General features: G+C 41.4%; 1 protein-coding gene across 5 annotated transcripts in view; it reads right to left on the minus strand.

The window, feature by feature from the left end:
* Positions 1-26,738, minus strand: part of CCDC88A (coiled-coil domain containing 88A) — a 76,869-nt gene extending 50,131 nt beyond the window's left edge. For all 5 annotated transcript variants that reach the window (XM_033145107.1, XM_033145106.1, XM_033145105.1 and 2 more), the window contains exons 1-7: positions 26,241-26,738; positions 26,032-26,132; positions 8,246-8,354; positions 4,528-4,597; positions 3,485-3,543; positions 2,715-2,798; positions 1,599-1,739 (exon numbers count right to left, since the gene is read on the minus strand). In XM_033145107.1, the coding sequence (XP_033000998.1) occupies positions 1,599-1,739; positions 2,715-2,798; positions 3,485-3,543; positions 4,528-4,597; positions 8,246-8,354; positions 26,032-26,132; positions 26,241-26,303 (627 nt within the window). In that variant the 5' untranslated portion in view covers positions 26,304-26,738. The remainder of the gene's footprint in view (positions 1-1,598; positions 1,740-2,714; positions 2,799-3,484; positions 3,544-4,527; positions 4,598-8,245; positions 8,355-26,031; positions 26,133-26,240) is intronic.
* Positions 26,739-26,963: the final 225 nt, after the last annotated feature.

Here is a 26,963-nt window from a genome sequence, read left to right on the forward strand (position 1 = left end):
TGTCAACCTTCCATTTTTTGCAGTGGGAAATGGCCCTGGAATAAGGGAATTTCCCGCAAAAAAAGGGAAAGTTGACAGCTATGCATGTCAGGGCTGGAGCCAGGTGTAGGTCAGCAACGGGGGGGGGGGGGGGTGGGATCACCCAAGGCTAGGGCAGTTAAATCTTTATTTAAGGAAACAAACTACAGCTCACACCTACTGGTCTCAGTAACTCTTTCTAGGCAGTTGCAAGGACTGAAGGTCCCACTCTTTCCCAGTGTCCACTAGGACTCCTCCTCCCCAGGGTCTTTCCCATGCAAGTTCAGGCTGTGCCTACACACACCCACTCTCTGTTCTGCCTGTTTCATTTCTCTGTGAGTTCGAGGAGAGCAGCTGGATGCAGCAGGAGGGGGAGACTCCCTGGATTCTTCAGCAGCCTGTCTCCACTCTGCCTCTTGGCCACCCTCTGCTCTCTGCCACAGCCTCTTCCTGTTCACTAAACCTTGTCACCTCTCCTGCTGCTGATACTTCCTCCTCCCAGTCTGCACCTCCTTCTCCCTCTGACCAATCATCATCGTCCCACCACCAATCCCCTGGATCAGAGCCTTCTTGCCCTGGGGGTTCCCCAGCTGGTGCTCCCACTACCCCTCTGCATCCAGCCAGTCCATGACACTAGATAACTCATTTTCAATATTCTTGCCTTTGAGTCCATAGGTAGGTGTGTGAATTTAACCTATATTTTTCAAGGCCAAGGTGCTCATCTGTCAATACCACTCAGTTTAGAGAACTGAGAAGACAATTAAAAATCGTATTTCTGTATTCTAATGGCAGCAGTAAGAGCAGGGAAGAATTAGCACTCTGTTCATTCACATAAAGCCATAATTTGTTTTAAGCTATGGTTAATGTGATGTGCAAACAGGGAAATTGTTGCTTTTAGCTGCCAGCTATTCTCAGCACTAAGGCAAAAGCTGGTTGTTGGTTTTAAAGAAGTGCGGGAGGCAGTGAAAGATAGGCGTGCCTGGCGCGCTCTGGTCCATGGGGTCATGAAGAGTCGGACACGACTGAACAACAATATTAAAAACATAACCACTGCAGGGGGCCAACTGTACCAACACATTAACAAAATCTACAAATCTATCAAATTTCAGTATTTGCAAATAGAAAGGTACCCCTGACCATTAGATCCAGTCGTGGATGACCCTGGGATTGCGCCACTCATCTCGCTCTATAGGCCGAGGGAGCCGGCGTTTATCTACAGACAGCTTCCGGCTCATGTGGCCAGCATGACTAAGCCGCTTCTGGCGAACCAGAGCAGCTCACGGAAACGCTCTTTACCTTCCTGCCAGAGCAGTACCTATTTATCTACTTGCACTTGACATTCTTTTGAACTGCTAGGTTGGCAGGAGCAGGGACCAAATAACGGGAGCTCACCCCGTCACGGGGATTCGAACCGCCGACCTTCTGATCGGCAAGCCCTAGGCACTGTGGTTTACACTGCAGCCCACCCGCGTCATTTGCAAATAGTTGAGCAGTTATACTCCCAGGCTTTTTTCTGATTAACACACTTCTTTAATAACTAAAACCCATTAGCAGAAGGGGAAAACTAGTATGTCACATACCTCAGAATGCTCATCTCGCTCATCTATAAGCCTTTTTAAATGCAATGCCATATTTTTTAGGAGAGACTCAATACAGTCATGTGACAGAGCACTGTCATCCATCCACTGGAGATCAAACACATTTTCCTGATTATGAGTTACCTGCAGATGATAAATAACAACAAAGTGAAAACTGTGCTGTTTCAATGATAAGACTATGAAAAGATGTGCTAATAGAATGTAACCTAATGTGGAGCAAAAGATTTGAAGTCCACATCAGCTTTAAGAAGCAAAGATGCATAACCTTAAATACATTTTAAGAAACACTCTGAAATCTGTATCACCTAGAAAAATCCCAGTGATTTGTGAGTAGTTTCACTTCCTTCAAGAATTAAGATACTGATTACAGCATTAGCAGCATATCTTATTTTTAAATAATTTTATTTAGCACATTAAAACAATCTGTTTAGAAGTAAACCACTAAGATTTTTTTACAGTTTAGACTGTAAACCACTAAGATTTTTTTATATTAAGCCGTCTATAAATCAAATAAATAAATCTACTCCATTTTATTTTTAAAATGAAAGATTCCTCAACTGCTATTAAGGAGTAGTGGTAGTTAACACAAAGACAGGTACCGACAACAATAATATCTCTTTAAACCATATCGGAATACCCTTAGCTTTCATGTACCTTTCTACCATACCACCTTTATGGCTTTTTAAAGTTGAAACTCATTAACTTCTTCTCCCAAGGCTTTTTGCTCTTATCTTGTGCACACCCTTGTTCACACTCTTTTTTAAATCACAATACAGATAAACTCTCAAATTCATCAGTTGGTTTGAATCTCCCTTCCCTAAAACTACTGAAATGCCATGTCTTGCATTCATTCATTGTGATTAAAGTTGTTACCTGGGTAGGTACTAGTATTAAAATATGAGAAAGACTTATTTCAGAAACATTTTATTTAAAAAAATTTTTTTGCAGTGATTTACAGTGTGCACTGTGTAGCATATTGGCGGCATAATCCATAACTAGAATTTATATTCTTCTGAATAAAAAAATAATCAAGATGGAAGGCTGCCTCCAAAATCCATACATAGATAAGATTTTAATAGTAGAAAACCAGATAATTACCTCCTGGATATGGGCAGCAACAGCAGCTCTTATATCAAAGTCTAAACTTTGGATTCTTTCAATGAATTCTTCTTTCTTCTGACACTAAAACACACAGATTAACAAAAATAACACTACAATTGGCTAAACTGCTCAATATTATCTGTTAGGCATATTGAAATATCTAAAGATCTCATTAACAATAAACTGAGTACCTAGACACAATAGTTACTTTCAGACATGTGAACACGTCTAGCCTCCTGCTAGATTCACACACTTCCCTCTTTTCCTTCCTCCATGTGGTCGGAGGAATTCAAAAGCTTTTGCTTCCATTCTTGGTTAAACTACAGGACCTGAGCACAACAGCACTTTCCCCTCTCTCTGCATGCAGAAAGTCCCGGATTCAATTGCTGTTATATATCCAGTAGGAATGGAGAATAATTCTGTCTGAATACTCTGGAGCAGTGTTTTTCAACCTTTTTTGGGCAAAGGCACACTTGTTTCATGAAAAAAATCACGAGGCACACCACCATTAGAAAATGTTAAAAAAATTAACTCTGTGCCTATATTGACTATATATAAAGTAATTCTCTTGAATTTTTCAATGTTTCCCACGGCACACCAGGCAACATCTTGCGGCACACTAGTGTGCCGCGGAACAGTGGTTGAAAAACACTGCTCTGGAGAACCTCTGCCAGTTTGGTTGAACCAGTGCTCTGACTCATTGTAAAGCAGCTTGCTACAGTACCTTTAAGTGAATATCACAAGCAGTTGTGTAATTGAGCGCTCACCTGAACTGCACATCCAAGGAGGAGTAGAAGCAGCTTTTTTACTTCTTCAGTGCCTTGTTCTGAAAAATATTAGAAAAACAGCACACTGTGTACATCTTTAGATAATCATTATTTGTATGCTACCAACACCATTCTTTACTTTTTGGCTAGGACTAGCACTCCTAGGTGCTATACTCTTCCTGAAAAGAATAAGTAACCTATTCACTAGGAACTCATGATTGCTTAGGGTGGCTAGTCTGATTTTAATGTCTTGAAGGGCTCTTTGTACAGGTCATCAAGGTAAAGATGCATGTGGATGGATCTCTTCCATGCAGAAGTATGCTACCACTGCCACTATGAGTTCGATGAAGACCCTTAGGGCATGAGGTGGTAATGCAATCCCTTGTAAGCAAAGTCAAGAATCAGGAAATTCTCAGTTCTAAACTTATGTGTTATGAACTCACTAGAAAGTCTTAGGCAAGCTACTGCCTTTCATCCTTAGTCTCCCCTTATGTTAATACTGATTTACCATACAGGGTTATCATAAATACGATAATGAATAGGAACCCCTTTGAACACCTGAAAATTTGATGCAAATGTTGAATTCTAAATATTTAATAATAAACTTAACACTGAATATCTGTTTTAAATTGAATATAGTTGGGATTCCATTCCACCCTTTGCTGCAGACATGGGATTGTTGCGTGTCACATGTCTGTTTACATTCCAGCACTGACTGCTGGCGTAAGCGGAACTTCCGCTCTGTATAGCTGTTGTTTTTGCTCTCTCTCCGAGAAGACGGCAAGGAGAGACGACATGTTTCTTTGTCCTGATTTATGTTTAATAAATGTGTAGCTTAGTATGTATCTACAGCCTCAAGCCTCTTCTGTTGCACAGTATACACTGCTGAGTAAAGTGTGCTCAAGTCTGCAAGCTTGAGTCGCTGGTGTACATTGGAGCAGAGGTCGAAGAATCTTTGCAGCAGCAAGGCTGAGAGGGAGACTTCCAGCTGGGGCCGAGCCAGCTGGCCTTTTGACCCCTAGATGCCGACATATACTACTTACCTGAAAAGGGATTTTTGCCAATTATCAAGATGTTTGGCAAAGGCATCATAATCAATTGTTGCAATGTCTCCTATAGAAACAAATGTAAAGATTTACAAGAGCTATGCGAAGGATGACCACACCATCCATATGTTAACTAAAAACACAAATATCTTTAAAATAATAAAGCACCCATTCAAACTCACTTCTGATTTAACACATACCGTATTTTTCACTCTATAAGACGCACTTTTTTCCTCCTAAAAAGTAAGGGGAAATGTCTGTGCGTCTTATGGAGCGAATGCATGGTCCCTGGAGCTGAATTGCCTAGGGGCCAAAAGCAGATCATGCTCTTTTTTTTTTACAAAGAGAGAAGGGGGGGGTTGAAAGGAAGCTACTGAACAGCTGTTCAGCAAGTGATTGGGGAGAGAGATAAGGCTCCCTTTCTAGCCCCGCCCCCTTGCCCAGGCCTCCATTGTTGAATGCAGAGGGAGGCTGTTTGTTTCTCCAGGAACATGTGACTGGCTGATTAGATTATCTGTCTGGAAACTGTAGAAATGGCTGTAGGACTAGAAGCTGCAGAACTGTTAGTTGAAGCCCATAAAAACTGGGCTTTTCCTCTTTGAAAAAGAAGCTGCACCACTTTGAGCTGATCCTAAAAAAACAGGGCTTTTCCCTCTGCAAAAAAGCTGCACCACTTTGAGCTGATCTCAAAAAACAGGGCTTTCCCCCTTTCCTCCTCTAAAAACTAGGTGCGTCTTATGTTCTGATGCGTCTTATGGAGCGAAAAATGTGGTGCCCGGGCTACAGTTCTTTATCTATACTTACCTAGGAATAAGCCCCAATTACCTTAGTACATAGTACTGCAGTGTTTGAGGTGGATTTAGGGCAGTGTGACCATTTCTGCCTCACTGGGTACCGAGCCCTGGGGACATAGCAGGGCAGTACAACTATGATCTAGTGAATTGAGCAGAATGGAAGGCCATTTTTGGCCTTGCACAAGGCGCAGCTTAAATTTGAAAGACCAAAGTCTGTACCTGGTCTAAAGCATATGTAGGAGGCTGCACATTTTTCTGATTCTAATTCAAAGTGCTGCTTTCAACCTGCAAAACTCTATTCAGCCCAGGATCCCATTATCTAAGGAAATGTGTCATTAGACTTGGATGTATCTAGTCCCTACTACCATCTTCTGATGCCCTTGGGTCTATGAAATGCACTCTCCAACACTTACATCCTTTCGGTGCCAGATTAAAACGTACCTCTTATCCCAAGCATTTGAGAGGATACTATTATCATGCTTTCTGTGGGGTTTTTTTTGGGGGTGGGGGGTGGGGTTCTGTTATTGTATACTTAAACTTGGTGGTTGTTTTTTATTATGTATGTATGTAAGCTGCCTAGAGACATTTTGTATTAGACAACAAATAAATTGAATAATAGTATCACTTATGTGGGAGGCTGTCTGATACATGTACTAAGTCAGTGTTTTTCAACCACTGTTCCGTGGCACACTAGTGTGCCGCGAGATGTTGCCTGGTGTGCCGTGGGAAAAATTGAAAAATTACTTTATATATAGTCAATATAGGCACAGAGTTAAATTTTTTAACATTTTCTAATGGTGGTGTGCCTCGGGATTTTTTTCATGAAACAAGTGTGCCTTTGCCCAAAAAAGGTTGAAAAACACTGTACTAAGTATTCCTCCAGGAACAATTTCTAATCTTATAATAATAAAAAACCTCAGACCCACCTGACTAGTCTGCATTAGGTCCACCAGACAGACCCACAATAAACATGAAAAATGAACATTTGTTAACTTTAATATGCGCTTAAGACTGAGACAAAAAAATTAAAACCCAGTGATTGCTCATTAAGAATGAAATTAACAAATTAAAAACAGTACAGTATTATATTCAATATATAATTGATAATAAAAGTAATTCCCTCCATTGATCAAGGTCTAGGAAAATTTAAAAATGCAGACTATAGACAGACAAGAATGACAATTGTCAGGTCAACAAGGACTACAAATATAGTGCAAATTTGCTTCAACTGCAATGTACAGTGTTGTCCAGGAATGAAAAAATATTTTAAAAGAAAACAAGTACAATTTATGTGTTCCATGAACAATCTCATGGAAGTTGACCTGTTCTAACTATACAGCCATCACTGTGCAGCAGTGGTAATGAGCGAAAATCCTCAGTCTAGACAGTACCTAATTCTTTAACGTTGGTGTGTATTCCCTCTAACATCTGGAAACCTATCACAGCAGCTGCTAACACATACACAGATTTGGCAGCACAAGACTGTTTTTCTATATTACAGGGATTTTGCCATATGTTCAATAAAAATGTCCAAATTTATGTTCTGTATGATTAAGAGGGCTGTCCTCTTTTCTTTCAGCTGTTGTACAACATATTTTGACACAGTTACAAAGAAACTGATAATCTACTTCTCAAAGCAAGATAGGATTTTAAGTAGATAACAAAATGATGTAACAACAGAACTGAATCTAAAGGATCCGAGGTGCTGAAATGAATTTATTATAATGAATTTAAGTTTACATTTTCAATACACGTAAAGCTGAGTCATTACTGGGAAGCAAATCTAAGTACCATTGTATAAAATACTGATCAGAAAAAGATGAGCTGACGGAAGTATTAGCTACATCCAAACAATTTAAAATACATTCAGCTGGTTCCAACAAGTCATACTCAAGGGTAGACCCTTGACAACAATGGACTCATTAGTCACGCCAATTAATTTCAATTGTTTTAGTCTGAGTATGACATTTTATAGTTCTACCAGAAAATACCAGAACATGAAGATACCAGAAAGGTAAAGTGTTCCTTCTGGATGAATCAACATTCTGACACTCCAATCACAACATTCCTGTCATGGAAATCAATTATTTTAACCTGCTCTGGCCTCTATATTTTAGTATTGCATTTAGGATAGTTTTCAACTCAAAAGAATGTTGTTTAGGTGCTTTGACAGAAATAAGAAATAATGGCCATCTATGACACAAAAAGAATCAGTTATACAAAAAGGTGCGGACATGTGCCCATCAATGGGGAGAGGGAAGGCACCTAAATTAGTTACCACTCTTTCACAAAGAGATGCTTTTGCACCTCTCAGCTGTTTGAATGGAAGTGAGGGTTGATGTCCAACAGGAAGGAGAAAAGCAGTCTCTCATGCACTGTGGATTTTTGAGCTGATATTTGTAGGGACCTTTCACGTCCACCAATGTCTCCCATGGCACCCTCAGGCATTGTGTTAGTGATCCCTAGTTAAATGTGAATCAGCAGGATGCTGATGCACACAGCTTACTTTGCTCCTCCCCAACTGTTGGCATGCCATCAGAAAACAAGCCAATTTCTAGCTTCTCAGGACATCCAAACCGGGGCTCATGGTTTGGTTTGGATCTCTTGGGATTGTTTGCCAGCTGCATGGCAGCAGCAGGAGTATGGGTAGAGCAAAGCAAGCACTATATTAGCTGCTTGCACCATCACAGTGAGCTCTTTGGGTAAACCACAGTTTACTTTTAATCATGTTTAAAGTTGCCTGCTAACTAGCTCATTGTCAACTTCAAATAGAGACATTCTATATCATTATGAGGAAGGGAGAAGAACAGCAGCACAGCAAACCAAATTCACAATTTAGACAATTGTGTCTATATTAGCTTAGCTTTGTCCACAAAACACATCTTTACAAATGCTTTTTAAAAGAAAGAAAAATCACTTACCTGATAGTATGATTTTATTTGCTTCACCAAAATAGATAAATTTTGAATTCGAAGTGATGCATCATTGTTGATTTTCTTATTTACTCTTTGACTAGATGCCTTAGGGTTGCTGAAATAAAACATAAAAGAAAATGAAAGAAAATTCATTTAGTTGAAATTCACAAAGGGAAATTTATGTGTCAGCTAAGGAGAAATACCAGTTACTAGTTACTCAAATATAAGCCAGATTCACAAGCGGGAGCGAAAATAATGCAAGCACTTGGATTATTACTGTGCTCTCATATCTACAGAACCTTCAATAATGGGAGCACTTTGTTTATACAAACAAACAAGGCTAACAACAAAGGAAGGCCAGATAGACAATACTTGTGTTCTCAGATCCCTTACATGTGTCAGGAGTACAGATAAAAATACTAGCTGAAAGCTTCAATTCCACTGCTGTAACTAGGACTGCAAGGACAATGCTACACAAGTATATGGATGGGGAATACTTCAAAATATGATTCACAGCTCTCATGTCTGCCATTCTAGGTAAGACCTCTTAGAAAAATACAGTCTTCCTAGCCTCCATTCCTTCAGGGAGACAAAGACCTATAACTCTTGCCACATTTGTGTATCCAATCTGAGATATCCCATGATTATGTCAAGACCACCAGGGATAGCCCAAGCAAACTCCTTTTTAATTAAAACTATGCCAGCCTTCAAATGTATAAAACTCAATCCATTGATTGTGCTGAGAAGCCTGTCACTCAATCCCCACCTACCAGTTCAAATATGGTGCCCCTATTCCTTTGTCCCAATCTCTGACTACCTGAGCAACCCCACATCCAAGTGTACTGGGACTCACTCCAATAATCTTTCATAGATTAGTTGGTTTTTCAATGTTTGCTTTTTTTCTTAACAGTAAAATTAACCCTTTCCTTAGCCTCTATGATTTTGGATGCTCCTGGGCAAGAGGCTTGATAAGCAGGTACTCCAACAATCTCTTGCCCCCAAGAGCTTCCAAAATCATAGAGCCAACCTTGCCAAAAGTACTCAGCACAGAGGAGGCTGCCCACTGCATCTGCATGATTAATGGCTCTAGCCTACTGGAGAACAATTCTGACAGGTCTCTGCTTTGTGTGTAATTAGATCAATTGCTCCTGATAGAGATGCAGCAGAATTGGTTGCCCTCAGGGAAATGGGAACAAGCTACTCTATTGGCTTTTCTTTCTCTCAAACAGGAAGCACATTCAGAATAATTAACTCATGCAGAAACACAAGGGACACCTCTACTAGTGGGTAGCTTTTTTTCTCACACATTCTTAAGAAGGTTCTTTTCTGGTTGCGGAAACTGTGCATGTCCAAAATCAACTCTGGAAAAAAACCTGTCAACTATAAGAAACATTACCACAGAGGGAGGGAAAGGTTGAAATGTAATAACTAAAAACATCAAAGCTCTAGAATTTAGGAAACAGAAAAGAAGAGCCTCACATAATTTTTAAAGTGTATCTCCCTAGCTTTCACCCTCTTCCTCATAGCACTGTATTAAAATTAATCACAACATGGAAACAGCCATGAGATTCAGATTAACATTTCTTCTACTACAGTTTCCTTCTGATAGAGAACACTGCAAGATTGTTATTACCCATTTTTTCAAACCTTGACTTTATAAAACAGAAGAACCAATACAAGATGCTATGTAGAACCAAGAAAAAGGTGTTCATATACCGGTAATTAATATTTGATGGAAATGCACTCCAAGAGATAGTATTATTTATTAAACTTATTAGTTTCCCCCCCAAAAAAATGTAACTTAAAAGCAACTTACAACATCAGCAAACAAATAATGCATACATTCAAACCAGCATAAAACTAAAACATGGTATTATACTAAGAACCAGCACCTAGGTCTCCTGATTACATAGCTTCTAAAAATAATTGCATAATATTTAATGCTACAGGTATCTGAAGAAGTGTGCATGCACACAAAAGCTCATACCAATAACAAACTTAGATGGTCTCTAAGGTGCTACTGGAAGGATTTAAAAAAAAAATATTTAATGGAATTCACTAACATAAGATATGGAAATCACCACTAATTTAGATGGGATTAGCATACTTCACAGAGAATAAGCCTAACATCACCAGCTACTAGACATTATGCCTGTATGCTACTTTCAGGATCAGATGAGCAGCTAGTGGGTAAGAAGAACAGGAGGCTAGAAGTTAAGTAGTACCAACATGTTCTGCTGGTGGTTTGCTGCTGTGGGACATAAGGTACTGGATTATAGAGGCCTTTGTCTAATTCAGCAGTGGCAGACAACAAAACTAAATACCAGTAAGTATTTGGATACAAGTTGTAAATCGTATCGACCTTTGGCAAAGCTTTTCAACCTAGAAATGCCTGTTTTAGATAGGATGCGATGGAGAGTTTTGATTCTGTAGTAATCAAAGTGTAAATGTAAAGGCAGCTACCATCTCAGCTGTTACTGATCAATTACAGCAGAAGGCCCAAGTCTTTGTAGCAGTAGCTACTGCTAGACAGAGGAAATAGCTTTTCTTGGCAGCGGTCAAGGAAGGATCTCACAGAAATTCTAGAAGCCAAGACATGCAGCTGAAGAAAGCTCTTCCCATGAGTCTGGCAGATGTGAGTAGGAAGCAGCAATTATTTCTGATCCCAGTGGAAGGCCAACATAACTGAAATCTTAAAACTTGCAGAACTGCAAATAAATAATCAACACACTACCCAATAAGGCAGGAGGGAAAAAGAAATCAAAGTGCAGTTGTGTGATGCTATACAATACTGAACTCTTATTTATTCCCTGCACCCTCTCCTTTCGACAGTTGCCTCAGGCTTTTGAATCAGTTCCCAGCAGAGCTGTAGCAATTCGCCCCTTTATTAACCTTCAGGAAAAATATAGGGCTCGCTTATTTAAGCAAACATTTGGGATCTAAGCTGCAGTTATATAATATGACTTACTTGGAAATTGACTATTTTTTCTCTTTAAAAATTGTTAGCTGCCTCAAATTGTTAAAAGGGTGTCATGCAAATGTTTTTAAGAAAGAAAGAAGGTTTAGGCGGCAATTCTTCACACTCATGAAACAAACAGGGGGGTGGGGCGCATTGGGGAGTGACACACACATGTAACCAAAAGTATTTTGAATATTTTTACCACAGACACCCAACTGAGAAGGCAAACAGGTTGTAATTGGAAAGGCAGCCTATTCATGCCACCATATACAGTACACTGCTTCCCACCCCCAGTCACACACGTGTTGAGAATTGCTGTTTTTTAAATATTAAATTTACATACCACCCTTCAACAAAGGATCACAGGGCACTTCACAGTATAAAAACACAAAAATACATACTATAATAACAAGAAAAACAATAACCCCCCCCCCAGTTTAAAAGGTCAGTTAGTTTCATCAGCCAAAGGCCTAGGAGCAGAGGAGTGTTTTCACCTAGCACCTAAGGTAAGGTTACCTGATTTTTTCCAATGAATCCAGGGACACTATAAATAAATAAATAAACGTTCAGGACTGCTTCAGCGATGGCGGTGGAAGAAGTGTGGCCACCGCATTGACCTCAACTGCCGTGTTTCCCCTTCCTCTGTGGCTTCTATCTCCTTTCTCCATGAGCCTGGGCAGCCCCTGAGTTGTTGGTTCTTTGGTGGTGGTGGTGGAGAAGCGGTGCGTGGTGGGCAGAGAAGAAGGGCTGAGAGTGGCAGCGGCATTGAGGCTCGGGCAGCACAATGCCTCCCTTCCCATCGGAGCAGCCCCAATCCCATTCCTACTTGCGTGCAAGCAGGAGGGGGCGGGGATCCCTCAGCTGGGAAGGGAGGCTTCACGTTGCCTAACTGAGAGATCCCTGCTCCCTCCTGCTTGCACGCAAGCTCTGATAGACAGTGTGAAGCCTCCCTTCACAGCTGAGAGATCCCCGCCCCGCTCCTGTTTGCACACAAGTAGGAGTTGGGAGGCTGCTCTCATAGGCAGCATGAAGCCTCCCTTCACAACTTAGTTGCTGGGGTCAGGGAAGGTGGAGGCAGCCCGGAAGCTGCATCTTAGAGCTCCTGCACACCATCATATGGGGACTTCAAGCCAGCCAGAGCCAACTGCTCTGGGCTGCTGAGACTGCCGCTGCTGCGTTTCCCCAGGCCTTAGATGAAATCTGGGGACATTCCGGGGATGGAATTTGTCTGGGCACTTATTCAGAAATCCGGGGACATCTGGTAACCCTAATCTAAGGTATGTAATGAAGGCCAGGCGAGTGTTCCTGGTGAGACCATTCCACAAACAGTGAGCCACTGCAGAAAAGGCCCCGTTCTCAGGATTAGATAATTCTCTGGACACCACCTGAGATCTGGAGATTTAAGCTGTAATCCTATACACAGTTAGGAGTAAGTCCCATTGAACTCAACTGGACTTGCCTCTGAGTAGACATGCATATAATTGCTCTTGGTTCTCTGCAAACATGTATTAGAATCAAGTTACAAAACCTACAGAGGTTTCAAAAGGTTTGCTCCCAATTAAGTGTTCTTAGGGCAGTTCAGATCACCTTAAGGATGAGGAATAGCAGCAGGGGACTTCCTCCTCCTCAGGAGAAGAACCCCATTCCTCTAGTTCTTGGTTTTATTTCTTCTTCCATTTGTTGGAGAAGCACTGCTTTAATTTTCAAGTAAATTATGTGATTTCTATATTGGCATTTCTCTTCTCCAGTGACAGGCTGTATATATGGAATACACTTGCTGCTGAATTATGAGAGGCCCTATCAGTATTGACATTCTACTGGTTTTTGAAGACTCACCTGTTTGCACAGGCACTACCTTGATTCTTCAACTTAAATCTGTTTTTAATTACAATACTGTTTTTAAAAAATCACTACTTTTGATATAGTAGCAATGTCCAGGTAACACTACGTATATTCCTCTGAATTGCCATATTAGAATCTATATATATAAAATGCAAGTGTCTCTGCGTCCAGTCCGTGTGTCTCTGGGTTTGCGCTACTGCGCATGTGCCCCAGGGACACAGGGATTGGATGGAGAGACATGGTCGGGAGCAGCGGCGACAGTTGAAGCGGGGCGGTTCATTTAGAACGCTGGCGCTCCAGTGGCCAGGGGAGGCCAAGAAAGGAGGCCACGCTGCTGCTTCCGCCGCGACGAGAGCCTGTTGCTGCTGACCCCCTCCTGCCCCATTGGCCTGCATGGCGCTGCTGCTGCTGCCGCCGCTGGCTCTGAGGGAGTTGGCAGCAGGGGGGGGGCGAGCCCGGCGGAGAGCGAGGGGGATGGGGAAGAGTTGAGGCCTGCTCTGCCCGCGGAAGCCCCGGGCTCTCCTGCTCCCTCCGCCCACACGAGCCCACTGTCATGGAGACATGGCCGGCGGAGAGGCGAGTCCAGGCGGCAGGAGCACCGGCAGCAAGTCAGCAGCCCCGCAGTGGAGGCGCCTCTTGCGCCGGGGACGGGACCCCGGACGGAGGAGGGCAAGGCGCGCGCACGCGCGCAGAGGGTGGCTGGCTCCGGGTTTGTCCATCCCCCACCTCCCGCTAAAGCAGGCTTTGGCGGGGGGCGGGGGCGGGGCGGGCAAGCAGGGCTTCTCCGTTAAAGCGGAGAAACCACTGTTTGCCTCTCCTCTACCCCCCCACCTCCCGCTAAAGCAGGCTTTGGCGGGGGGGCGGGGGCGGGGCGGGCAAGCAGGGCTTCTCCGTTAAAGCGGAGAAACCAGTTTGCCTCTCCTCTACCCCCCACCTCCCGCTAAAGCAGGCTTTGGCGGGGGGGGCGGGGGGGGGGGCAAGCAGGGCTTCTCCGTTAAAGCGGAGAAAGCACTGTTTGCCTCCTCCACCCCCCGACCTCCCGCTAAAGCAGGCTTTGGCGGGGGGCGGGGGCGGGGCGGGCAAGCAGGGCTTCTCCGTTAAAGCGGAGAAACCACTGTTTGCCTCTCCTCTACCCCCCACCTCCCGCTAAAGCAGGCTTTGGCGGGGGGCGGGGGCGGGGCGGGCAAGCAGGGCTTCTCCGTTAAAGCGGAGAAAGCACTGTTTGCCTCCTCCACCCCCCGACCTCCCGCTAAAGCAGGCTTTGGCAGGGGGTGGGGGGCCAGCCCCCTCCACAAATGTTCTAGCGCCCGTTATTGTAACGGGCTTAAACCACTAGTTAGTAATATTAGGATTAGCAAATGTGCATTATTCACACTATTAATTTTTAATCAACAGTGAAAATCTGAAAGTGGGACCCATGTTTCATGTTGAGTCATGCGTGCATCTGGACCAATTGAAAATCACAGTGGTTCTAGATGGCTGTTCTACTAAGCTATCACTAATGGAGGAAGACTTAAGAGGAGTAGGAGGACCTCAGCCTCCATGCATCTTGTACTGCTTCCTGAAGTATGCTCTAGAGCAGGGTGGGGAAAACACATCTCAAAACAAACATAGTAACTTATTTGTGGTGTCCACTGAATTTAACAGTGTAATATGTGATGCTACTTTTTTATTTACTTTTCAGTTCATATTCTCAATATTAAAAAGCAAGATGACTGCTTCTGAAATATTTCCAGTACAAAAATAGACCTACACTTTATGGGATTACAGAAAAATATCTGCATGAGACAAACATAAGTTGCTAGTGGCAATCTCGAAAGTCACACTATATATATTCTAAGGCAATGAATCCTACACATCTGAATAGCTCCTTTTGTAAGGTGGAAAATGAGAATGCTTCACTGGCAAATAGCCTAACAAAATAGGGCAAATTTGTCTAGAAGTCAATAGGCAGCCCAGCAGTAAAAGATAGCCTTAAGCAATTTTACATTTAAAAGCAACCTACATATGACAAGTTACATTAATTTCAACGGGAGGAAAAACAGACAAGAGCACCCACAATGATAATACATTAGTTCAAAAAGCATAGTAAATAGAGGGGAGTCTGTTATTCTCAAATGCTATCACCACTATAAACTACAGATTCAGACATCACATAATCAGGGATTAGGTATCTTTTTCATGCAACAAAATCTATCACAAATAAATATGAAGCCATTAAGCTATCCGATTTCTAAATCTAACCAGACAGCAAATCAGTTGTGTCTTCTCCTGCCATCTGTTCAATGATGGTACTTAATGATTAAACCAGACTCATTTATACTGTACTAAATTATTAATTTAAATATATATATTCATACTATAGTACAAATACAACCTATATTAACCACATAATACATGATTTGCTTGAGCATCCATAGCTCTGCGAGACTGACATACAAACTACATCTATCATTAGAGAAACACTTGTGAAAATATATCTCTATGGCTGCAGGCCTAACCACATCACAGAGTAACTCATTGCAATCAATGGGGCAAAATTCTGAGTATACATCATTAGAATTGCAGCTTAAATGTCTCAGAAGGTAACTAATTTCTACATATCAAAAACCTGAAAACTTTAATGGATTTCAACAATGCTTCATAATGTCTGCAAAGATACATTTTTGAATTACCGATACTGTATTTTATACATGGTGGATACTAAAACCCAATACAATAAACTGATCACATTGAATATGTCCAGATGTAGCTATAACATCTTTCCCTCTTCAGATTCTAAGAACAGTACGACTTTCAAGTACCGGTACAAAAGGGCAGGGCTTTTTTTTATTCGGAACTCAGGGAAGTGTTCATGGTGAGTTCAAGCACCTATTTTGTCAATTTCTGCAAGCCTAAAATGGTCTACATGCACAAAATCCATTTCAGCACTTGTCTGTATTGGAAAAGGATTCCACACTGGGTCTACACTGATATATTATAACTTATCTATTAAACTGTTCTGGTTTGCAAGCTGTAAGCAGTGGCAGGTGGGATAAATGAAGGCTGTATTTGATAATTTTAAAACTATCAGTAAAGCATTCCAATCAGCAATTTCAACCAGCTCTATAAATGACTATTATAAGATTCAAACATAGTGGTATAGTTATCTTAACTTTTTAAAAGAGAGGAAGCTAATATGGCTATTGGAATGTTATGCAGCTATTTCACCCAGGAATAAAGGAAAATTGACATCCTTCTGTAGATAGTCCTATGAGGTTGTGGATTTAGAACCTTAGAAGTAAAACATTTCTGTATGGAATGAAATTTTATTTAGAAAACCAACAAAAACAACTTCAAATCCGAGTAGTTTTGTACTAGAAAGTCACAAATATTCTGAATATCTAAAGTAAGCAGGCTCTTATGAGATAGCTGGCTATGGCTACTGTTTAACAGAGCTAGTGACAAAATAATGCTTGTGACAAATGATCACATATATATTAGTTCACAATTTATTCTAATAGTGTATTTGCCCATGAAGGAAAGTATGGGTGATCCTGTGATTAAGATGCCAAAGTTGAAAGCAAACATAATGTCACACATCGCTAACTGTTAATACTGAGGAAATCTGTGAGCTGAAACAGAGCTGTCTCATGTTCACACTGATGTGTTAAGGATATGTGCCAAGTTTTTCATTCACAGTTATGCTTGAATGGGTGACACCATGCTCTTCCCTTAAGCAACTGTTCATGATACAAGCTACCTCATCACAAGCTCAGTTTTAAGAAATATTATTCCACTAGACACATACAAGAAAGCCATTCCTTTATAAACAGTACTTCAAACAAAAATGTTAAATTATTATTATTATTACACTGCGCTTAGGTTTTCTAAGAGGAAAAAGTCATTCAAAAAAAGGCATTCATTTTCCATAAACAAGAACAAAGAAAAATTAAAGTTAGCAAGAAAAATGGTTCTATAAAAGGTTTTGACTATCAACATTTCCTTTCACTAAATACTGTAAAGTCAAGAGTGCTACTAGAGTGCATCTGCTCAGGTGCTTCCTGTTTGATGTCTCAGCATTAAGTCATAAATACAGGAAGAGAAAGAAAAAGAAAGCATGATTTGGCAGGGGAAAGTCTCCACTCAAAATGTTTGCTGTGTGCAATTCCCCATCAGGGTGCTGATATGGAGCAGGGGAGAAAGATTAGTGCTATGTAACCATGAGGTCCATGTGGGGGCTGCATGCTGAAATACAAAATCAGGCTTCCAAGACAAGCTTCAGATATATGTGTCTCTTTTATATCAGAGTAAAAAAACTCAATATCTTCTGAAGTAGAACTCACATTAGTAGTACTACCTGGGAGTTGTGGTCTAGAACAACTGAAGACACCAGATTGGTGAAAACTGATAACTGGACCAACTTCTGGCTGGGATAAGAAAATCTAAGTTTGTGTGTTATAAAGATTATTGTGTTCAATAGAATACTGCATATCTGATTACCAAACAGAATTTTGGTATTCAAACAGAATTTTGGTTTGGCATTCAAACTTAGAGCAGGGCTTTTAGTATGGCTGCCTCTGTTTTGTGGCACTCATCCATTGTCTCCTGAGACAAATGGATGCCAACCAACCTGATTCCTTGCAAAATACAGCATTATCTGCATTTTGTGGAAAAAAAACTGAATACATTTTTTGTTTCAACAGGCTTTCCCAGCTGAATGAATGGGTCTCTGTCATGGGTCTCTCTCTCTCTCTCTCTCTCTCTCTCTGTGTGTGTGTGTGTGTGTATACACACACTATATATCTATATCAATATATATTTGGTGTGTGTTGTTTTCAACTGTGTTTTTGCTGTTTTTATTGTACATTGTCCTGCAATGCATTGTGGGGGACAATAATAATTCACCCTCCCACAGAAACCTTAAGGGTAAAAAGCATTTGAAGGACAAAATTTGCTACTTTTTCCTATACCCTTATTTTCTGCACCAGGCTACACCAAATATATTATTAACTGTGGATACAGTTACTGTCACAGACTATCCAGTATTATGGATCAAAAGAATAAAAAGGGGGAAAGACCAAAGAAAATTTATCTTAGACATCAACCTACGAAGTAAATCGGGATTTTTAAATAAAAAGATGAAAATCAGAGGATAAAGGAGGACATAAAACTAGGAAAGACAGAATGATCTGATGATCATTTGTAGACAAAAGAAATAGCAATGATCTTAGAATTACTGATAACAAAAAATGCTTAGAAAGAAGATTGTGTGATCTTGAAGACAAATCAGAAATTTAACTCCAGGAAGTACTTTTTACATTAATTTAAACAGCTGTGTCCTCAAAGCAGCACCAACTGTGAACAGTTGCACTATTGTTACATTTTAGTTTAGCTACTACATGTGCTCCTTTATATACTGAAACAAACTTGTTTTATTTACTATGTTCAAGTAAAAACAAACATGTGTTTTGTCAGGCATCCCAGGAGCAAATCACTGCCAAGTGGACACAATAAACCCACTTACAACATTTTCAAATGACATAAATAGCCGCAAGCTTTTTTTTTAAAGTGCATATATTTTTGCTTTCAATTCATAATTATGAACAGTTAAGAGGATGCATTAAAATATAGTCATATAAAATCAATGTGTGTACAGAGGCCTTTAAAATTAAAAATACTGCTTCCTTAATCCCAGTTGACAAATTCTGAAGTGTGAACTGAAGAAACAAACTGATACAAATAATTCATCTTTTGCTCAGAAACCGTAAGTGCAAACTTCACTGCTATCCATTTATTTTGTTTAAAATATTTTCCTCCATAACATTAGAGCCAAAATAGATGTCATGGCAGCAATCCCATTTGTTTAAATATAGAATTTTTCTGATCAAGAGAAAGAAAGAAAGAAAGAAAGAAAGAAAGAAAAGAAAAGAGGTGTTGGGAAGGTATAAGGCCACAATCCTTCCCTCATGTCTATGACTGAAAGAGAGGATTATGATAGCACATAAATTTCTCTCTATTGGCAGAAAGGAGTGCTGTTATGTTGGAGGAGGCTCTCCCATGCCAGAGGCCTCAAGGTACAGTACACCCAAACAAGCAGTAAGCTGCTGCCAGCTGTTCAGCATGAAAACCCCCTAAAATGCCATTTTAGGGCAGTGTCCCAGCAGCTTTACATCCACTGAGTAAAGTTATGTGAGTCTGATCCTCTGGTTCCTCAGCTATACCAGCTTGAAGCTGGCATAGCAAGAAAAAAAGGGGGGGAGGTATGCTCCCAACTCCCTCAACACTTTCTTGCCATTGACAGTAGAAGCCTACAAGGCTTCAGCTGACCTTCCCAGACCCTAAGATTAGGATTGCTCTGTTATTTTAAATCAGGAAAAAAGACACATAGATAAGGAGTCTAGACCTACCACTTCCTGTAGCTTCCCTCATCAGCTCAGGGATTCCAGGGCACACTTTCTACACATTTTATGAACCTGCCCAAATCTCCAGGGGTTTCAGAATAAGGTTATCAATAAAATCCAATAGATCACAGCCTATCAGTTAATATCAAACACCTTATAGAGAACACAACTGACCTAGTTATGGGCCCTGGAATGAATATATAAAGTTGCCCTAACAGTGACCTACAATGGAAAATGTAGACAACTCAAGGGAACATGGCATAACAGAAATAAAATATGTGCTGCTGGAACAGAAAAGCCTTACTGAACAACTGAATGGGGAAATGATATTTTAAACAGATGCTTTGGACTGTTTGTTAACATCCATTATATTCAAATCAATAAACACTTGAGGAAGAGGTTTGTAAAAGATTCAATGTCTTCAGTCCCTCCACACAACAAATAAGCTATCACATCATTATTCTAGCCATTTCTTTCAAGTTATGGCTAGTATGATTAAAGTGATTTCAGTAATGCATAAAGGGCAATAAGCTTCATGAAAATAGGCCCATTTCTGTGGTGGCCCTAGATTTTGGAACTCCTTTCCTACTGAAGTGTAAATGGCTTCACCTCTGGAAGGAGTGTGTGCACCAGGGAATAGATGAGCTCTGCACATCTTCCTTTGCTGCTGTGCTTATTAATTTCATTTTGAAACAAATGTGGAATCCACAATTATTCTGATCCGTTGATTTCAATGGGACTATGCAGAGTATGACTTAGCTGGATATCACCTGTAGTTACCCCCCAGCTGCGTTCATGTGCAAAGGGGCAGTGATTAGCTAATAAAAATCTCCATCAAAAGATGCTACCTTTTCATATCTTGCATACCCAAATATATTCACCAGCAACCCTATTGCCCCTGACTTCAAGGACCAAGCATCCTCCAACAGCTTATATCTATTTTCCTACATTCCATGCTTTGCCTTACGAAACAGCTGTTCCCAACATCCTGCTGGAATAAGCCTCTCCACATCTAAACTTCCTGCTTCACAGGTCAGAAATCATCACCATCTATTTAGTCCCTTCACCACTGGCTGCAAACAAGGATGTCTTAGCCATTGAGGCTACTGGTGCAAGGCCCCACGGCCTGAGGAGGGTGCCTGCGCCCTCCAGCCCCACTGGCAACGCCGCTCTCGCTCACCTCTTCTTGAGCTGTGGACACGGGGAGGCCGTCGGCGAGCCTCCCATTGGCGCTGCAGCCAGGGCTCCCTGGACGGCAGCGCCACGCCGCTGCTCCGGCCGAGCAGGCGGAGCACAGCTGGCAGCGTCCCCCCGCCCCCCCCACTGTGCCTGGCCTTGCCCGGTGGAACGCAAGTTCGGCATCCCCACCTGCCATGCCCTCCGGCTGCCCGCTGTGCCTGGCCCTGCCCGGCGGAGTGTGAGGGGCGCCGGAGGGATCTTCACGCCAGGGCACCGGATTTACTTAAGACGGCCCTGGCTGCAAATTCTGGTAAACAGCACTCTTTCTTTAATACCAGCATACACTGATGCCAAAATCCAGCTTCCTTCAGATTGAAATGTAGAGAGTTTGAGGATTGGGACATTCACAGGGAAACCAAAATGCTTGTTTACAAAGCTATTGTACTACCAACCTTATTGTATGCTCGTGAAACATGGACCACCTATAAATGCCATCTCCAACTCCTTGAAACATTCCATCAAAGGTGTCTCCAAAAAATTTAACACATCACTTGGGAAGACAGATGAACTAATGCTAGTGTACTGGAAGAAGCAAAGATGTACTGGAAGAAGCAAACCAGTGTTGAAGCAATGATTCTTCAACATGAACTTGGTTGGATTGGTCATGTTGTTTGGATGCCTGATTATCATCTTCCAAAGCAACTACTCTATTCAGAACTTAAAAATGGAAAGTGTAATGCTGGTGGTCAACAAAAGAGGTTTAAAGACTCTCTCAAGGCAAACCTTTTTAAAAATGTAGTATAAACACTAACAATTGGGAAACACTGGCCTGCGAGCGCTCCAATTGGAGAACAACCTTACCAAAGGTGTCATGGACTTTGAAGATGCTCAAACTCAGGAAAAAAGGGAGAAACGTGCTAAGAGGAAGGCATGTTTGGCAAACCCTCACCATCATCGACTCCCCCTTGGAAACCTATGTCCCCACTGTGGAAGGACGTATGGATCCAGAACTGGCCTCCACAGTCACCGTTAAGACCATGTTAATGGAAGACAATCTTACTTGGCTACGAGTGATCGCCAAAGTAGTAGTAGTAGTAGTAGTAGTAGTAGTATTGTTTCTAAAAACTTCCAGATTTCTTCTTGCTTTTAAGCAGAGCCAGCCCCTCTGATCCCTGGATGGCTGAATACAATAAAGGAGGGGATGTAGCTGGAATATCCTGCAGCTGATGCTTTATTTGTTAAACTGAATTGATTGTGAGTATTGTTCATCACAGCACAGTACAGAGAGTCCTCTCTCTCATGAGAAATACTCAAGTCCTGATTTGCAAAAGCTGATAAAGCTACTTGAAAGAAGAGACCCATTTTATTGGACTGGCTTTTACAAGGAATTTGGAAGAGTTTTGAATTTCAGAGAAAGGTTACATTTAGTTACCAAAGTCTATTCATGGCATGGTAGTGAAGTGAGAATCTGTGTAGGACTGGAAAGTACACTGACAAGCTTCTTTTGATACTGGAGCCTATGAAAGTAGCTCCTATACATGATATGACCTAAATATAGAAAAGCTATTGATTAGGAGCACCTATCCCATTATCATTAATAACTTCTGCAGAGGCCCTTTTCAATGTCCTCTACCACCAGATATGAAAATCACCAATTCTCAACAGTGGGACCCCAGTTATGGAATTATCATTAGGTTTCCCCTTCAAAGAACTGCAGCATAAGCAGCATGATCCTGATCAGTTCAGGACCCTAGACAATGGAGTGTGCCTCCAGGGATGAAGTCAAACTGTGTTGTTTTTGCTGCATTAGGAACACTGAAGTGACCTCTCCGGGGTGCAAGCCTGGGCAGAATATGTGAAGGTCCTGAGCTGCCCAGATGACAAGACACCGCACCCACCCCCTGGCCTGATGTGGTCCTAAGGAAATCAGAGCAATACAATTGGTACCAGCTAGGCTGCAAAAGTTGCCAGAATGACGTGTACAAGGGCCATCCAACCATCTTAGGGACTCCACTCCAGATTTGTGTAAGGTTTATTCCTTAGCCTTTTCTTCTGTCCCGCAAAGCAGCGGAAGTTTGGGGTCAGAGTTTTCCTTCTCCTAGATGGGCTACCTCCCCAGTTTGAAGAGCCCCATCTGTCCCTTATTTCCCTCTACAACATGTGCAGAAACTGGCTTACTGACCTTTGGACTCACTATTGGTCTCATCCACTCAATCCACTAGAGCCTGTATTTGCATGCAGGGGAATGCATAGGGCATAGTGGTGCTTTAACCCTTCACCTTTTGGGGGTGAGAAGTTCGTACTCAAGGTCAAACTATAAGTAAACCTCATGTGCAGTCTTGTCCTAAATTTTAAAATGATTTGTTAACTGTGGCTGGCATCCATCTGTCTTGGGAGACAGTGGAGAAGTGTGCCTTTGGGGATGAAGTCAAATTGTTGAAGAATTACAGCGTCTGCTGTGGCTGTCCTCCCATGTTATCTCTGCTCTCTCAGTCTTTTTTGTGGTCCAAAGGAAAGCAGAGCAATACATTTGACACTAGCTTGGCTGCAGGAGTTGCTGGAAGATAACTAAGGGTTTCCTAAATTGTTATGCCATTCTAGATTCACTGGAAAACTTGGACCACAGCCTAGGTAAGAAACAGTCAACTGTAGTAGTGGAATATGCAATTTATGATGCCTCCCAGATAATTAACAACAACAACAACAACATCTGTACCCCACCCATCTGACTGGGTGGCCCCAATCATACAGCAACTATGAAGTAGCACTTTACCCTCTGCCTGTCTTAAAAGTGACCCACTTAACATTGAGTAAGTGAACCCTCTCCTGGTATAGAACCAACTAAGAGAGAATGCTGAATCAAACCTTGAGGTTCTTCATTTTAGTTTGCCAATTGGTTTGTCAAAAGGCCCTGTGGTTAATGGGTGTGGTGGTTTATGCTCCAAGTAGCAGACCAGTAAGTCTCTGCCCTGTGCTCATCGTGGTCTATAGGAAACTCATTTGTATCCAGTGACAGAATCAGTGTGGCCATGAGCTAGCCCCTTTCAGAATTTATTGATATGTCATAGCCTGAAAGGGAATTGTAAAGCTTTTGTAGACTCCTGATTAAAATATTTGCTACCCTCCCAATACTAATTCAGAGTTTGTGCTAATTTAATTGACCTTGGGATAAAATGTAGCCAATTTAGATAATCTATATAGCAGCATTATTTCATAGTTGCTGTATGATTGTTAATTAGCTGGGGTCACATTGTGAAGGAGAAGAAAATGGTGCCAAAGGAGCAGCAGAAAGAAGCATTTTGCATCTCTCCCTAAAACAGGGCTTTTTGTCAGAAAATGTCTGCACATGAGCACTTGGTGCAGCTGTACTCTAAATGTGATATCCAAGTCAAGTTGTATGTGACTAACTTTTTTGCAAATCAACTAGCAAACTGAATTATCATTATCCCAAGGAACTCTGCTTAAATGGTATCAAAAATAAGCTGCCTTTATTCAGACACAATGGTAGCAGAAGAGAGCATTTTCTATCACTGACACTGTTATAGTACAGGTGTGGCATGATGAGTCAGATGCAGACTAATTTCCCTGCCACTCTTTGTTGTCTCCCTTGATACTCCAGTGCCAAAAACCTCCACTGTAAATAAGAGAAGACCACAAGTGTTTTTCTGGGCATTATTTTCTCAACAGCCTCAGTCAACCTCCAATCCACATCAGGTCATCAAACAGCATCAACTTTACCTTTTCCTGTCCCATCCCAAACGCATCACCATGCCTAAGCATTCTGGAAGTTAGTTAGGTCCATAACTCTCAGGAATGAAATCCTAGTGGCCCACCACCCTGAGAACCAAGAGTAATCTAAATCTTCATAAAACGATGGTAGAACTACAAAGCAGTTGAAACAATGTTCTGTTGTACCCAAGCTACTATAAGTCATGGTAGAGAGATTTCAACAAAAGTACACACTATTCCATATAAGAAGGAATTTCCATCTCTACCAAAGGATCATCTCCAACTCCACAGTACCAACAGCAAAGAAATGAGTACAAGGCATGACATCCTAAATTCTATTATGTTTCTGACTATACTGAAAGTAATCATCCAGCTATACAACTTAATAAAGAACAAAAAATTGTAATCTCCAGCTTCAAGTAATCATATTTACTGAACTTTCCTGTCAGTGAAGTCTGACTTCATACTAGACTTTTTTTTATACATAGCCATTATTAACTGCATGCATCCTTAATTTGTGAACCCTTTGAATGTACTTAAAGCAGAAGGTTTTAACAATAGTACTTGTTGCTGCTCATATCTTTCACAGATGTTGATTCATGCAAGATGATTTCCACATGTTGAATCACTAGCTTATGAGCAACAGCTCTTGGGCAAATGAAGTACAATAGACTACACAGGACTAAAACATTTTTGCTCCCAATTCATGATGTGGAAATGTTACTTTTAGGTTTAGTCCTGTGCAGTCTAAAAATGTTTTAGCAGCAAGTTGTAAGCCATTTCATTAGTGGCATTCATCTCTCATAAAAAACTGGGGAAGCATGCTGCTTCTAGGAGTGCCTTATTTCTTATTACCGTAAACTACATTTAATTTCCCACAATATCTCACCACTGAAAAATAGAATGAACATATGGCTCTTCCATACCATATCAGTGATACAAAAATTAACATCACTTAACCATAAATTAAGGTTTAAAATATGAATCCATTTCTGCTGGGTTTTCCAATATTAATTCAAACTGGGGACAGACCAGCCTTTGTAATGATCACTACAAAAATGATGCCACTGAACCAAAATACTATCCTCAACAGATGTCCCTCAAAGCCCTCAAACTTTTATCTGAGCTGTATTTCTAAAGTATATTACAGCACAGAATAATTAAGTGCAGGTTTCATTTAAATAAACTGTTGAAATCAATGGGGTTTCCTTCCCAAGTAAAATTAAGATCAGTTTGCAAGCACTATTGCATTTTGTCTTAAACATTGATCAAAATCAGGGATCTGAAGCTCCACATAGATAACATATGAGGGATGAAACCTGGGAGGTTTCTACAAAACATTAATGTATACTGAGCTTTTACAGCAAATATAAAAAGCTTAGAGTTGAACATTTCATCTGAGTACTGTACAATTATTCTCAGACCAGATGCAGTACTTAACCCTTTACAGGACCGAATCCTGTTTTACTTCTGCCTAGCAATTTTGCATCTCCCCACTTCTGCTAAATTCTTCTGGATATACAACTCCCAGGAAACAGCTGCACACAGAAGCAGTACTGTACAAACAATTAGGAATATGTTAAGGCACTGAACTATGTTCCCAAGTAAGCAGAAAAAGTGACAAGAAATAAATGCATTCTTAGACCAACTGCTATAAGTGGCATACAGAAGACATCAAATCATACAATAAAACAACTTACATTTGAAGCATGACTTCATTCAAGAAAACTCCATCCACAAGAGCAACATATTCGTCCAAGTTTGTTGGATTTCCTCCAGCTAACGGTCCAAATGTCTTAACCTAAAACAGAATTATCACAATGACATACTTCGTCTTGGTCTCTACCATAAGAAATTATACACACACACATTTGAAATCTCTGCCATTGAATAGTGAATTAATGCTTACCCAAGTAACAAGAGGGCTGGATATGAAGACCTCCAAAAGAGGTGTGAAAATCTCGTTTTCCATCTTAAGAGCTTTTTTTAAAAAAAAAACAAATCAGGATTTTCCAAAAAGAAAGAAAAGCAAAACAAAACCAGAAGCCAGTAGGAGGTTCCCTCCGTTTCAGTAATTCCGTAAAATGCTCCACGAGTTCAGGAAAAATACGTCCAAGCTAGTTCCCCAGATAAAATTCAGAAAGTAGCCAGGGCAGTGGCGACAACAGCTTTTTCATTATGCCCCTCGTCCAGAAAAGGAGCGGTCGCGAGGCCATCGACGTTCATTTTCAGGGTTCCCCCCACACCCTCCCCCGACGCTTCCTACGGATGTATGTCTTCGACTTCACTCTCTTTCTTCCTCTTCTGTCCGTGCTTTAAGAGGAAGGAGAAAGAAAGGAAGCGACCCTACGAGAGAGCCCTACATCAGCCAGCCGCACAACAGCAACACCCCCCCCCCCCGCGCCGTCTCCCCAGCTTCTTTTCTCTCCCCGGGGCTGCCGCACCAGCAAGCAAGACTGCAAAGACATGCAAATCCCAAGGAAAACTACCTCGACCCAGTTTCGCTCCCTGGCCAGGCGAAAGCGTGCATGTGTGTGTGACAAGGAGGGCAGAAATCTCTCCTTCCAAGCCCCCCTTTTCTCAAGCGAGCCCGCACAGGAAATCCCTCCCCGCTCCGCAAGCCAGGCTCGTT

The sequence above is a fragment of the Lacerta agilis genome, chromosome 3 (genome assembly GCF_009819535.1).
Source record: "Lacerta agilis isolate rLacAgi1 chromosome 3, rLacAgi1.pri, whole genome shotgun sequence".
Taxonomy (NCBI): domain Eukaryota; kingdom Metazoa; phylum Chordata; class Lepidosauria; order Squamata; family Lacertidae; genus Lacerta; species Lacerta agilis.